The sequence below is a fragment of the Colias philodice genome, chromosome 11 (assembly GCF_061535455.1).
Source record: "Colias philodice isolate Cphi_HAF_F1 chromosome 11, ilColPhil1 Martin Lab GWU primary, whole genome shotgun sequence".
In the NCBI taxonomy this organism is placed as follows: domain Eukaryota; kingdom Metazoa; phylum Arthropoda; class Insecta; order Lepidoptera; family Pieridae; genus Colias; species Colias philodice.
In genome coordinates, this window is record NC_143096.1 from 7,711,295 (window position 1) to 7,726,852 (window position 15,558).

Sequence of the window (15,558 nt, forward strand, 5' to 3'; positions counted from 1 at the left end):
TATAGTAATGTCATTGTAATCTACAAATTCTTCCATGTAATAATATCATAATCATGGTTATAATAGCCAAACCGTAAAATTAGATTAGAACGATTAGAACTACGATATGAATTTACACAATAAATATATTTAACCTCATATTGAGAGTTAATTTGCATCGAGTTATTTTCCTTGTAGTATTATCAGGTCACGATTGAAAGCATAAACAAAGACGGATAAAAATGAAAGACTTACAATCATCTTACAATATTATATTGTATGATTAATTACGGAATATGTAATTCTCAACGGAATTATAGAAGTTGATAAATATATAGTCTTTATTTATATGGTACTAGCTTTCCGCCCGCGGCGTCGCCCGCGTTTTCAAAGAAAAACCCGTTCCCGTAGGATTTTCGGGATAAAACCTATCCTATGTCCTTTCTCGGGTATCAAAATATCTCTTTACCAAATTTCATGCAAATTGGTTCAGTAGTTAAGGCGTGATTGAGTAACAGACAGACAGACAGAGTTACTTTCGCATTTATAATATTAGTATGGATTATTAATATGAGAAGGATAAAATCTTCGATGGAAGTTGGAACGTACTTTCGGACGTGATAATAATATTATATTCCAAGAATAAAGTAATAAGCAAATTAATTGGCAGCTTGCTTTTTTCACATAAGCGTTATTTGCTGTACCTACTATTTTAGCTGAAATTATAATATTGTTTATTTTGGCCTCGGCGTTCATGTGTGTGTTTAATGTATGGGATTTTTTGTTTAACAAGTAAATGTTTGTATGTTTATATGATGGACAGCAAATTTTACTAATTGAGACATCGATTTTACTTTTATCTCTGTAGTTTGAAATATGACCTTTAGCTTTTTAGGTATTAATTGTTATGACTATGAAGACTGGCTATTTGGATGTTCGTTGTTTGTCGACATTTACTTACAGTTGTAATAATGTTGGATGGTGTAACACAACTCATTTTAGTAGATCTGTTTCATAGGTTTTTTTTTTCACTTGCGGCCGCGGTGAAGGAGCTTTGGGTTATAGTCACTACATAGTATAAAACAAAGTCGCTTTCTCTGTCCCTATGTCCCTATGTATGCTTAAATCTTTAAAACTACGCAACGGATTGTGATGCAGTTTTTTTTAATAGATAGAGTGATTCAAGAGAAAGGTTTTAGTATATAATTTATTATGTTTTAGACAAAGCGGGCGAAGCCGCGGGTGGAAAGCTAGTAAAATATAAAAAAACAAGTCTAAAATGAACTTAGAAATGAATCATTTTCAACAAAAATACGATTTTTCATAGTTCAAACTGCTATTTTTTGCTATATTTGTTTATTTTCCTATATAATTAAAATGGGATTTGGCCTCTGCTTGTTGCACAATTAAGCTGTTTCACTGAACCGGTATTTTCGAAGGATGGTACATACAACTTAAGTTTAAAGGTTACAAATATATAATAATTTTGCATCTGCATCTAGTCGTGAAAAAATGAATAAATATAAAAGATTGATATTAATTGCTAGAAACAAGAATGTAAAAATAGTTAGATATATAGGAAGTTTTTACTTTTTTATTACTTAAAGTTTTTTATGACGTTGGTCGTTGTTCAGTGTGCAAAAATATTGAGCTTTTAAAAACATTACCTTGAAGATTCTCAATCTATTAACCACGTATCGAATATTTTATAATAATCTGTTGACCCGTGTCGACCCCTTCGATAAAAAACAATAAAAATAGAGCGTGTGTGCCGGACACACGTGACAGAAGTGAAACTTCTTTGGCAAGATTCAAAGATACCAAAATCTTCACCTTACTCTATAACGTGACGGGATCGCCATGACACGACCTTAAAGTTTTACTCTCTTAAAAAAAGGGAACAAACGAAACATAATTATTTGTAATAGAATATTAGAGGATAAGAGCTAGCGCGCACGAGCAACTTTGTCTCCGCAACTATTTTGTCTCTACCACCTATGGGCTAGTATGAAAGTGCGCGCACGTAGCGACGCAACTCCCCATACAAATTGATGGGAGAGACAAAATAGTTGCGGAGACAAAGTTGCTCGTGCGCGCTAGCTCTTATGCTTTATAAGTGCAACGTGCTGGTCTTCAGTAGTAATAAAATAAAATCTATAAATTAAATTTATATGACTTACCTGCTTAGTATTAAAATGGCTTAGTAATAAAAGTTTAATAAAACCAGTATACTTGATGCATAGGGAGGTGATTGACCTTGTATACGGGTCTTCAGGTAGACAAGTAGATATAAACAATTTGCAACAAGCAATCATATTAATTATATGCTAGCTTAAATAGTAGGTATAAAATAATGTACTAATTAATATTTAACAATATTTTTTGTAACTTACTAACACCCTTTTTTACTGTCGATAAGATGTGGTGTAAGATTATAAAATTATTATATTATTACAGGGATACTATTGGTTAAAAGGCTGTAATTTCGTCAAACTTCGGCAAGGGGAATGAATTTTAAAAACTTATAATGAAAATTAAGACATGTGAGCCCCTCAACCATGATGCATCAACTTGGTATCTCAAAATATAAAGCACAAAGCTTGAGATCAATTTATTCCTGTACCTTTTTATTTAGAAACAGTTTTAGTTACATTGTTTTAAACAATTAGGAAGAATTAAAAAAAAAAAACATTGTTTTGTATAGTAGGTACTTTTATTTACTACTTTTTTTAGTTTCAGTTGAGATTTGGCGTATGCTTAATCGGCTTTAACTCCACTGAATATTGGTACATTTTTTGCCCTTATTTCAAAGTAAAATGGTCTGTTGGCGTTGAAATCCTTCACAGTGCTATAGAGAGACGAGTCGAATAAATGAAATTCTGAAAAAAATTATACATTGTAAATTTGAAGTTATCTTTAAAGCCACATTAGAGGCCTATTTAAACTAGAGCGCGAGCGGTATCTGCTACCGCTCTCGTTTGAATAGGCCTTTCACTTGGAAACACATCTTCGGACACGTCTGTAGATGCCTATGGGCCATGGAATTGCTTACCATCAGGCGATCCACATGCTCGTTTGCCTTCTTTCATTAAAAAAAAAACTTATTACCATTCACTTATGCTGATATTGTATGGCTATTGGCTTGTTTATAACTAAATAATCATATTTTTTGGTTTTGATATGTAATTAATTAAGGTTAAGGGCATTCAATTATAATCAGTATAATATCAAATATGTGAGAAAAAATATTGTACAACACCCTAAAATGACCATATACGAGCAAATAAATATATTTGATTTGATTGAATCAAATCAAATATAGTAAAAGTTTGTTAGTACGAGTTAAATGAAGGAATAAATTACTATTTACGGCAGCTGCTTCAGAACCCTCTTCATTAACTTGAATATAAGCTTTTTGTACAGCATCATTAATAGATACATTACTGTCGTCTCCTTTCAATAGTCTAGTTAGTTGAGCTTCTCCAGGTGAGAAAATTTTCTTTACACCTAACTGTAATTAAATATTATTATTATATCCCTTTCTAATTATTTTATGTAAACAAGCGATAATTTATTGTATGTTTAAAAAATCAAATATTATTTTTTAATACTTACTTTTTCCAATATATCTCTTAAATTCGTCGTTGTTTCAATTTTAAATTTCGGAATTTGAACATCGACTTTAACGTTTTGTGTAGTTTGGAGAGCCCTATTCAAAGCATTGGGGTCTTTTAGTTTCTTCACTACGTTAGTAAGACCATTTATTTTATTCGGAAGAACAATAACCATAGAGGCCTCACCTCCGACGTACATCATTTCTAAAACCTATAAAAATTCATAATTATTTAAGTTAATTTGAATTTTATTTACATACAAGTAAAGGAATATAGGTATTTATTTACCTTTGCTTTTAATGTTTTGTCTTCAGTATAATTAAAGTATGCTAATTGTTTCATCATAGGTACTTTTATAGTATTTTTCTTGGTGACATAAAAATCTTTCTCAGTTGTGTATTCTTTTTCAAATTGTTCTTTCCATTGACCCTTTTCATTGTCAAAAATGATTTAATTAATATAAGTAGTAAATTAATCTTATGTGTAAAAAATGTGTGCGTGTACTATAGTGTACACACGTAAGAAGTGAAACTTCTTTATGACCTTATTTTTCATAAAATAATTTACTATATGCAACTTCACGCGTGGTAGGGATAAGGAAAAGATGGCGCGTAACGGAAAAATGTCATGCGTAACGAAAAAATGTTACACTAAATTTTTTTCCAACCCCGATAAAGAAGTTTCACTTCAACAAAGGAATGCATTAAAGCTACAAGTTATTAAGAACAATGATTTGTGATAACGAAAATATAGTTTTAATAGATATTGGGAAGTTTGAAATTGATAAATCATGTAAATATGGCAGAAGAAAAATACATATAATCACCAAACTATATCTGGCAAAAACACAAAGCATTGATCAATATAAAATTTAATTAAAATTTACCTTAAAATAAATTGCGTTGACGAGCATTATACGTGTGTTACTATTTAATGAATTTGGATTAACCATATCCTTTATTTTGTGATCTGTTTGATTTTCAATCTGTAAAAAATGAAAATTAAATGAAGTTACAATACCAACGTACAAATAAAAAATACGTAATCTTTACATAATATTATGTACATAATTATATGTATATTAATTATTGTTTTAATTTACCCATAAGTTAATTTCTCTCGCGGCTTCCACATTTTGAGTGAAGTCCACATTTTCGATTTCGGAATTAAAAAGTACACTTGAGGCGTTTGCGAATTCATCATTTAGCTGAAGATCTTGAGCAACATATACTTTACTGGCTTTCTTCAGTGCTACGCCTTTTACTAATGCTATGTTCTCGTCTGCTTGCGAAAACACTGCTGCAACCTTTAAAAATATATTATGTTCCCTTAATTGTTATGTAGATTCATATTATGTTCCCTTAATTGTTATGTAGATTCAACGATTTACATTAGTTTATTGAGCCATTCATAAAACTTAATTTAATAAAGTTACAATCTATATGTACATAAAACTCAAAGGTGACTGATATAGTGATCAACGCACAGCCCAAATTACTGGACGTATCTTCCGAATGAAATTTGGCATGCAGGTAGATGTTAGACGTAAGCATCCGCTAAGAAAGGATTTCCCGAAATTCTTGCGGGAACGGGAAAAAACGGAGATGCACGTACAAAGTCGTGGGCGGAAGCTAGTTTTTATATAATTATTAAATAATCAATCCTTATGCAAAAGTAGCAAACGTAGATGCATTTAACAATCCATTTTCTAAAGAAACCATGTCAATAACCAATCTAAGGATTTTACGTGCATTTAGATCAGAGATCGATCGAAAAATAATATGTAATAATTGAAGATTAATGTTTATCCTAGACTTATCCCCTAAGTTACTGAACACAATATTGTGAGTTTTACTTACAACATCGTCGTCAGGCATGCCAAGTACGTCAAGTAGTTCATCATGAGAGTCTCCTTCAGAAGCCAAAGCCAGCTGAGCTAGAGGAGTCAGAACGGAGTATGCTGATATGACTGCACTCTTCTGTGGATTTGCTTTCACCACTTCCTTAATATAAAGATTTATAATTCAGTGATTTGTTCGAATATTTGTATTAAACCAATATTATGACCATTATCTGTGGTATTACTAATAGTTTATATCCAAACTGTACATAAAATACTTAATTATAGAAACTAGACATTTCATTATCCTCCAGAATCTCCTTTGCTTCTTGTAATAAAATAAGGTAAACAAATATATTAAACTTTACTTACAAATAGCATGTTTGCTGTGAATTTTTTGTTTCCACTTTCAAATATACTAGATAGATCGTCATCATCGTTTGCTATTGTTAGGACCACAAAGGTAATTACTGTAAAATAAAGAATACATAGTAATGCTATTACAAATAGAGCAAAAACAAATTCCGGAAAAAGTATCACAACTTGTATTCCATACATATTATTTACAGGAAATGTATTCCTATCTATACTGTTTTAATATTATAAAGCTGAAGAGTTTGTTTGTTTGAACGCGCTAAAATCAGGCACTACTGGTCCGATTTTAATTCTTTCGGTGTTAGATAGCCCATTTATCGAGGCTATAGACTACCTATATATCATCACGCTAAGACTAACAGGAGCGGAACATTGCGGGTAAAACTGCGTGGCACAGCTAGTAGCTCATAAAATAAAAAAGAAACAACATATTTTGCAAATAATATGAATCTAAATTTATCTATATTAAAATGGGTTGAGGGGAGAAAGTTTTCCCGTTTTTATGTCAACGGGGACCTATCTCGGGATAATTAAGAAATGTTTTCAACAAAAGATTTGAAAATTAACTTTTTAAATGAACTTGTATCTTTTTTGCACAAGGAAATACGTAGGCATGTTCTATAATAATACAACTTAACAGTTAAAATCAGTCTTGTAGTCATTAGTAGATGTCAAATAACAATTTATCAGCAAGCATTGTTGTGGTTGTTTTACGACTTTGACGCATCTTCGGTAAATGTTTAGTGCTAATTGTACATACTATAAAAGTAATATCTGAGGACGATTGCTCTAACTAATCAATTGAGAATAAATGTAGAAGTGAGTGTTAATCAATAATATACAAGTATTTTTAAATTAACTTTTTGTTTTCAATTATTATACAACATAGTATTTTTTTAGTAAAATATAAAAGAAACATGTTTTTTCAGTCAAAAATTTATGCGTAATACTTTAATAGAGAGGATGTTTTGGTTCAAATACATTTTGTAAAGTCATAATGACAATTTTTGTTTACATGTGAAAAAAAAATTGATTAGGTATAGTTAGTATCAAAAAATTAAACATTGGAACTTATTAAAAGAAAACAAGTAGGTAATAGTATGAAATTATGTTTTTCACGTTTTATGTCGAAATTAAATTGCCGATACTGATAACATTAAAAATACAATAGCATTTAGTATTTTCATGGGTTCACGTAACCGATTTTACGTTTCCCATTATATTACATGCGTAACGAATTTTGTAATTGTGTTATTAAAAATAAACGTCCTTCAGTCATTAACTAAGTCATAATTGCATATTGTAAATATTTGAATTTTTAGCCCTATTTATTCTAGTTCTGAAAGATAACAGGAATAACAACGTATTTATAGGTGTCGTATGTTATTCAAAACAAAAGTGGTTGATAAGGTTTATCTTTCTAAAAGATAAAAATATTATTCTATAGGTATAGTGGAAAAATAATAAGTTGTGCTAATTGAAAATATACATTTACTTTAACTTAGCTTTTATTATAAACTATAATAATCCTGCATATATATTAATACTAACCAAAGTTATGATTTGCATTCGGTTACAAATTAGCTATTAATGTAGCGATTTGATTAATATTTGTCAATTTTCCTTTTAAATAGAAACAGTTGAGAGAAAATAAATCTTCATAAAGATAAGGTGCTGTATTATACCAATATATATCTATATAAATATCAATAATTGATGTTCAGCAGGAACATATAAACAGAAAGACATATAAAAAGTATCGGGTGATACGAAGTTCAACAGGTCATCTTGTAATCATTAAAAATGTTTATAATGTAACGTGACTGAACATGAACCAATGTGGCCTAGGATACCTAGGTAAATTGTTTAGGATTTAATGATTTTTCAAGAATTTAAAATGCAATTTATAATTATTATGTTAGGTACTTTTTAAAGACTTTTTACGATTTATAAATGAGTGCGGCCATGGGTAATAAATACAGTAATTTCTTTAATGTGTTATTGTAGATAAGGTACATTGTTTGTTTGCGTAAAGCATACCTACTAAGTATGAATACTATAAAATTATAACCGACTACAATGGACTAATATATTCAAGAGCATACATTCAAAGACAGAAAGACAGATTTGAAATTAATTGGCATTAGAATTTTATTATTGGTATGGTTGGTAAAGCTCGTTCAATTACAGTTCGTTACGTTCAATCGGACAAACCTTGGTAAAAACTCACCAATAGTCAGACTCACCCATGAGTACAACAAGCACACTGGTATCTCTCAAGACATAGACATCTTCAGTCAATCTCTCACACGTTTTAAATCGTTAATCCTGCAATTTAGCCAATGACAAAAGTTTCTATTTTTCCTTTATTAAATGTAACCGAACTGTATATTTTTTTTGTAATGATAAATTTTAATATAAATATGATTGAGTAAAATTTGTAATTTTTTTTTAATAATATTTATTATGTATGTATAATGAAGTGCTCATTAAATTTTGATTATATAATATTTTTAATAATTTGACGAATATAATTGAAATTTTAAATTTGTAATTTATTTGTAATTTATTGTAATACTCTTCGTGGTATATAATCAATGTTATTAAGTTTCTTTAATTTTTTTTAACTAATATTTTTTAATAAATTGACGAATTGTAATTGTAATAAATATTTTGAAGGCTGTAATTTCCTATAATTAAAGGTGCAGAAGACCATGTACTTAAATAATTAGATGTAACAAATGTAATCTGTATCCTTTGTTGGAAATTCTAAATAAATAAATAAATAAATAAATAAATAAATAAATAAATACAGGCAAAATCACGTGATGTTGAATAGAAACATTGTGATCGATTTTTGAATTAAACGATCCCAAATTTTTACGCAATCCATCTTCATCTTTATCGGTACTTTGTTAAACAGTGTTAGCGTAACATACCTACCTACAAACAGACAAACGGACTTTCAGACTACAATATATTAAATGGTTTTTGGCTTTGAGCTATCTAATTATTATCTACGGCACTTAAATAATTTAGTGTATTTATTATAATCCAGATCGCTTTTGGCAGAAAACAATCATAGATTAATTTTATTTCGTCCACCACAAAAAGAAGTAAAATAGAAGAAGAAATCTAATTTAGAAAATCATTATTATTTATTATAAACTAAACTTGTCTTCTAAAAATATTGCATACATTTTGCTTTGATTTAATTATAAATTTTTAAAGAACAGAAAAACATTGATCACGAGACCTTATTTGAACCCGCGAATTCCACTATTTATTTTATCCTTTCGGTTTTGTGTCTTGGGACACCCCGCACCATCTAAATATATTAATTTTCTAAATAGAAAATTAACAACTATCTGTTCAATCTGTCAATATGAAACATAAGTAATTTCTATTAAAGTTCGTAACGCTGCAGCTGTATGTAATATATAAAAATGCCTTACATTGAAAACTGAAAAGTGTACACTTACGATAAAAAATTGTCAGCCTCATTTTGCCTACTGACTCCATCAGTCGTCGGTTACCTAATGACCGATTTCTGTAAACTGTAGTTCTTAAAGCGATAAATATTACAAATACCACAAAATATTGTACTATTGTTCATTATTCCAGGGTTCATTAGGAAATCTGAAAATTAATTACCGAAATAATATAGCTTGAAAACATCACATTAGTTTGAAAACGATTTTCATTGTTTTAGAACGATATTATGAATTTGTTCGGTAGATGACTTCATTCCGTGTGTGTTCCTTTATAATTATTATAGTGTATTAATTTTTGCTAGGTTGTCTTGTTGAAAGTACCTTTTAAAACTTTACTGAATCAGGTTGTTTGTGCTCATCTTTATTCTCAGGCGCAGTCACATTTGATATTGGCTGAATTAGTTTAAATCGGCCAAGACAATCATTACCTTAAAGGAGAAAATTTGTAGTAATTGAATTAAAAGTGTACATAGCAATTTATGAAACAGTTTTTGAATGCAACTTTGTGATGTGAGGCATGGAAAATAAACATAAATAATATACAAAATGCCTAGTATTATAGCTTATTATAGCTATATCTGTAAATTTATTTGAGCTTTCAGTCATTAAATAAGTAAGAACACAGATTGAGAACATTGATTAGATTAATTATTATTGTTACCTGCCAATGAAGTTAATATTTATATATAGCTACGGAACCTTATAAGGTAGTTTGTATTCGTAATTAAAATATCTTTCGTAGCCAATTCTTTATTATAATTTATTACATACACAACTAATTGAATAGAACAAATTTATCAAATAATTAATAATTTAAAATAGGTACACGTAAATTTTCACGTTAGCAAAATGCAGAAAATTTTTCTCCGTATTTTTTAAGTACCGTATGTTATAACAAATACATAATAAGCAAAATAAAGACAAAATATTATTCAATCAAAATTGATGAGCGAAAAATTGATCAAAATGATCAGAAATAGATTTCTGAATAAAGACTCCATTAGATACGTCATTACCTTTCAGAATCCAGCCGTGTACGAAAATATGTTCAAACTTCCATAAATTACCATTATTGCTTGAATGTTTATTTTTAAAATATAATAGTAAGTATGATAAAAGAGTATATTAGACATCAATTCAAAAATAAATGTATTTTAGGTCATACTCTTTGTAAAACTTCGTGTAATGTCATGTGTAATCTTTGCCGCTACCTAAGCTTTGTCTAACAGATGGTAGTACCGTTGAGCTTATTGTTACAAGCACAAATATAAGCGCTAGTTCTGTTTAGTTCACAGTCCCGTCTAGCGAGTCTGCTACGTGACGCGAGACACGATAATGAGTCCACGTGACGCGGCTTCCAACCCATGAGCCAATAATTTCCGGGTTCTGACGAACGCGTTTCCAATTTCAGAGCTCAGTAAATCGATCTCTTATTTTTCTGACTATTAAACAGTTAAATTATATAACCACTGGAGCATAAAGCTAATTTGGAAACACATCTGTACTTGATCGCGTCACACGAGGTTATTTTTCTTGTGAGTGAGTTTAAATTATTTTTCGATCGTGTCACGTAAAGCTTGCGAGGGTTGTGCGGCTTTTCTCATTAAATAAACGCTTAATTTCCGTGCAATTTTCTTTTGCATTTATAAATTATTGTATTATTGGCTATCACACATGTGAAACGAGGGTTGTGAAAATGGTAATATTTTCGACTTGACATTAATGTTTTATTCCCTTGTATAAATGTCGTTTATTAAAATCTTTTTTACTTAGGTAAGATATTTATGTAATAGGTAGGTAAGGGTAGGTATTACATAATTTATTAGTAGGTATTATACTTATTATTAAATGTTTTAAGTGTATAATTAAAATTACGTCAGTTCGATTATCAACAATTATGAAGCATCTTAAATGTGATTTCATGTGGCGAATCAACAATAGCAATTAAATATTGCTGTGAAATGTATGTAGGCCGTTCATTTACAAAATATTTATACACACTCAAACTGAACTCAATTTGATTAGTTTGTTATATTTTTAGTCATTTGCGTTAGAGTGTGGGCTAAATATTAATGAAAAGAAAAATATTAAGTTTATTTCTGTTCATTCATTAATAAACATACTTAATTATAAAGAAAAGAATATTTAAGATCAAAGTTAAATATTCATTTCTATTTGACAATGCACATTTCGTTTAAAATTTTAATATTAGCTACTATTCTAGTGATTAATAGCTGTTCTTGCTACTTATAATTTCACCTTTCATATTCTAGAATATTCTGAATATCTATATGCATCCACGAACAATTGCAATTTTAATCTATTACAACATGTCATTTGAATTCTGGATTGAATTGGTTTGACCTAGATTTAGGAGGGTTGAAACGGGTTTGTCCGATCTATTTGTAGATAAAGAGGCGACAAATCTTTCTTTGTACCGACAGCTTCTATAAGGACTATAAGGAAGTTACGTACAAGCTCAAAAGAGAAAGGTATATCTGTGAAAAGTTCCTATGAGTCAACTCATTGAACATTACCGATTTGCATAAACTATGCTTAACACTAGCAAACTAAGCAATGACCAGTAAACCATGAATTTAAATAAAATTTTGATTCACTAAAATTATATATTATTAAAGATACAGTTCCACGCATATATACAAGGTTTACTAAAAACATTAAATTCAGTTCTTCAGTTCCTATTTCCTATTCAAAGACTAGTTAATGAAAACAAACATCCAATTTTATTAATTTTATATTATTGCCCAATAAATTATCATACAACATCATTAAAAAACTCTTTCATAATTATTTTTCAATTAAAACCAATGTTTTGAGGTTCTCCCATAGTTAGACCATAACTAATTATAACTTTTATGAGCGGCGACGGAACATTGCATTTAACATGACATGCACTTGATCGATGGTTTACCTAAGTGGTGAACACTGAACATTACATTTATCAAAATGATAAAAAAACCTTTATAAATTAAACTTATTTTAACAGATTTATAGCGCGATTTATTTTATTTTATACTAGCGGTCCGCCCCGGCTTCGCCCGTGGTACATATTTCGCAATAAAAGACAGCCTATGTTATTTCTCAGGGTCTAAAGATTATCTGTGCCAAATTTAATCAAAATCGGTCCAGTAGTTAATGAGCCTATTCTTTACAAACAAACAAACAAACAAAGTTTTCCTCTTTATAATATTAGTGTAGATAAATAAAAACAAGTTCAGTGACTTAATGAAATAATACAATCCCCAAGCACAGACTAGTAGTAAGACTAAGAAACTTGAAATTTTGAAGTTATATTTCGAAAGATATTTAGCACAAGAGCATAAGGAAATGACAAATATATAAGACGAAGTTAATTCAAAATTTTGTTGGTCGAAAATTTAGAAGGGTAAACGATAAGAATTTTCATACCAAAGGGCCAGTCCACCAAAACTTCTTCATAACGTCTTATCTAATTAAGTTGAGAAAAGGATTAATTAAATTCCAAACTCTGTTAATAAAGTCGACCTTAAGGTACAATACTAAATCGTCTAACGATATAACGCCCCGTTTTATAGAATTAAAATTCATTAAGGGTCTTTCACAGTCGCCCGTCCGTCATTCTTGGGAAATTTTCATCAAAATAATTGTTTGAATAGGAGAAAGGATCAGTCAAAGAATGGCATTCCTTCTATTGTGTTATGAATTATCATATTAGGTTTGGTTATGGGCTTTGTTGACGATAATTTACGGTGGAGAAATTGGAAAAGCTAATTAATTTTCTTAGTAACTATAATAAATAGGACAAAGATACGAGCAGGAAAGACATCGTAAGAAAATGGTAACAGTTTAAGCAATAGCGTCAAATTCAATACTAATTGAAAAATAAAGGATATTTGTGTTTTTCAAAGTTTCAGCTTTCAGTTGAGTAAGCAATTATTCGATACAATTCTATGTAAGCCAAAAACGGAAAATTCTCACCGCCCGCTCCCTGAAACCAAACCATTGTGTTTATATTTAACCACAACATAGATATAGTTCTGCCAACTCCATTTCTAATCAAACAGCTTTAGTGCAGTGATATGTAATGGTGACTAATGTGTCCAAAGTCGGTTTCATGCCAGCGACAACATGGAGCTGTCATAGCCGTATGTTTATGACGTGAAGAATGGAACTGTGGAACAAATGTGACGTGCAGAACATATAATTATTTATAGCGTAATGTAAAACGCAGGTTTTCGCAAAGGATAGTGTGTAGAATATTAATTAGTTGGTCATTAATTAGGAATTTTTATTGTAGGTTTATTTTTTTATGTTATATTTGTGTGAGTTGGTTCTTACTTCGGTAATAAAAAGCAAATGAAAATGTGGGTTACAGAAGTTACTAGCCAACTACATCGGCGCTGCAAATGAAGAAATGTTTCTTTTACCCTGTCTGATAGTGGTATTACAGAAGGAAATTCATATATTTAGAGTGTTGAGTTGTACGAGTTACCACTCGAATACGAAATTATTTCCCTGGGAGCCTTTTAATAATCTCTCTGTGCGCTTAAATTTTCCGTTTAGCATTCATTGCTATGCGTACAATTTTACTTCTCCTGTCTGCAGTGCTCCCTAAAATTAAATCTTGGTTTCTTAAATAAAGCGTTACAATTGATAAAAATTAAAAACACATTCATGTTTAAGCTTATGTGAAATACGGAAAATGTCCTTATTTACAATATTTATTTCGTTAATATACTAAAAGAAGTGCCAAGTTAGTGAGTTCACATCTCTAAAGACTTTGAAGCACTGCGCTAAACTAAACCGTGGAAGCTATTGAATTGTGTTCGATGCGTGAAATTGCTTTTTTTCTAATATATCTGAAAAAGGGAAACAGTATCTGTTATCCACTACTTTCAAATTAAGGCTAATAATATGATAATATGAAGAATGTAAATATTTTACATCTATTTATATACATTGTACTTGCGTATTCAGTAAACAAATCTGGAAGAACTGATAATATGATAATGAACATAAATTGAATATCTATATTCACATCAGGTTTAGGAACGATCAGTTTGAACTTGTAAATTATTTGGAGAGCTATTTCGAATTGTCTGGAAATTGTGTTTCGCATCTGAATTAATTACGAGTTAAACAAGTTATCTCAGATACAATTGGTGTTCGTTATGAAGATACACAAATGTGTTGATGATTGTAAAAGTCCTGGTTTGCTAATTTGTGGATCAGGATTTCTTGGAATCTCGATATCTTTTGTCGTGTTGCTTATTGTAGTGTCAACTTTTGAGCTTGTATTTTGTTTATTTCCAAGGAGGTGGTGAGGAGGAGACAGTAATAGATAATAAAAAAAAGATCTCATTGACCAATGCTTGGTTATTTGAATATAAATCTTTCAGGTTTCGGACATAAGTTATTAACAATTTAGCAAACATATGCTTCATGTTCACCTGTATGCAACACTTGGTGCCAAAAGGATTTTTTGTGAATGACACGTATATATAACTTTCATTGATTGAAGTTTATTACGAGTAATATAATATATAATTATTACTTTTTATATTCATGTATTACTAATAACGTATTTGTAAACCCATTTCAGGGAATCCCTATTTGATATTTCGATAAGTTTGTTTATCTTAGTGAATCTATATTTACATAATATTCAATATAAATAAGTTATTTATATCACGACACATTAGACCTTTCATTTCAAAGGTTATCGGTAATTGGTGCCATGACATTGTGTATTTAATAATAAATAACCATAACGTTCAAAATAACAGAACATGCTTGTAAGTTATCTACAAAAGGTCCACGTAATAAGTGATTCAACAAAAATTCAAAGCGCTTTACTATTCAAACAAGTACATAAATGAATGCCTTTAATTCATTTTCCGACCGAAGGAGCTTATAAAATGCGAATATAAAATTTCTCCGCCAAATAAAAAACGTTAAGAGTTCATAAGCGATTACGTCATAACGGATGAAAAATGACTTTTAAAATCCAGTAACCACTCTGAACTGTTACCGTTCCCGCTTAAGATGAATTGTTGAAAATTGATGCGGCGAGATTAGTTGCAAAATGTTATAAACTTTGCTATTTCATTCACTATTTTAATATCCATTCAACGACCGGGATTATGCAAGTTGTGCTAAGACAATTCTGGAAAGTGCTGTTAATACGTTGAGTTTACGGGATGCATGATTGTGACTGTCATAATTTTCAATGTTGATTTACAGTTTAATAATATAC

General features: G+C 30.0%; 1 protein-coding gene across 1 annotated transcript; it reads right to left on the reverse strand.

Annotated features, from left to right (window-relative positions):
• Positions 1-2,695: 2,695 nt before the first annotated feature.
• Positions 2,696-9,333, reverse strand: LOC149484739 (alaserpin-like). The gene is made up of 9 exons (XM_089700994.1): positions 9,291-9,333; positions 5,806-5,903; positions 5,453-5,596; positions 4,696-4,899; positions 4,480-4,578; positions 3,882-4,022; positions 3,595-3,804; positions 3,343-3,490; positions 2,696-2,858 (listed from the first exon to the last, which is right to left on the reverse strand). The coding sequence occupies exons 1-9, from the start codon at positions 9,328-9,330 to the stop codon at positions 2,737-2,739; spliced, it is 1,206 nt and encodes a 401-aa protein (XP_089557120.1). The 5' UTR covers positions 9,331-9,333; the 3' UTR covers positions 2,696-2,736.
• Positions 9,334-15,558: the final 6,225 nt, after the last annotated feature.

Coding starts and splice junctions, on each gene's coding strand:
- LOC149484739 (XM_089700994.1), bottom strand. CDS start 9,330: ATGGAGTCAGTAGGCAAAATGAGGCTGACAATTTTTTATC. Junction 3,805..3,881: donor ACAAAACATTAAAAGCAAAG/GTAAATAAATAC, acceptor GAATTTTTATAG/GTTTTAGAAATGATGTACGT. Junction 3,491..3,594: donor TAAGAGATATATTGGAAAAA/GTAAGTATTAAA, acceptor ATTTAATTACAG/TTAGGTGTAAAGAAAATTTT.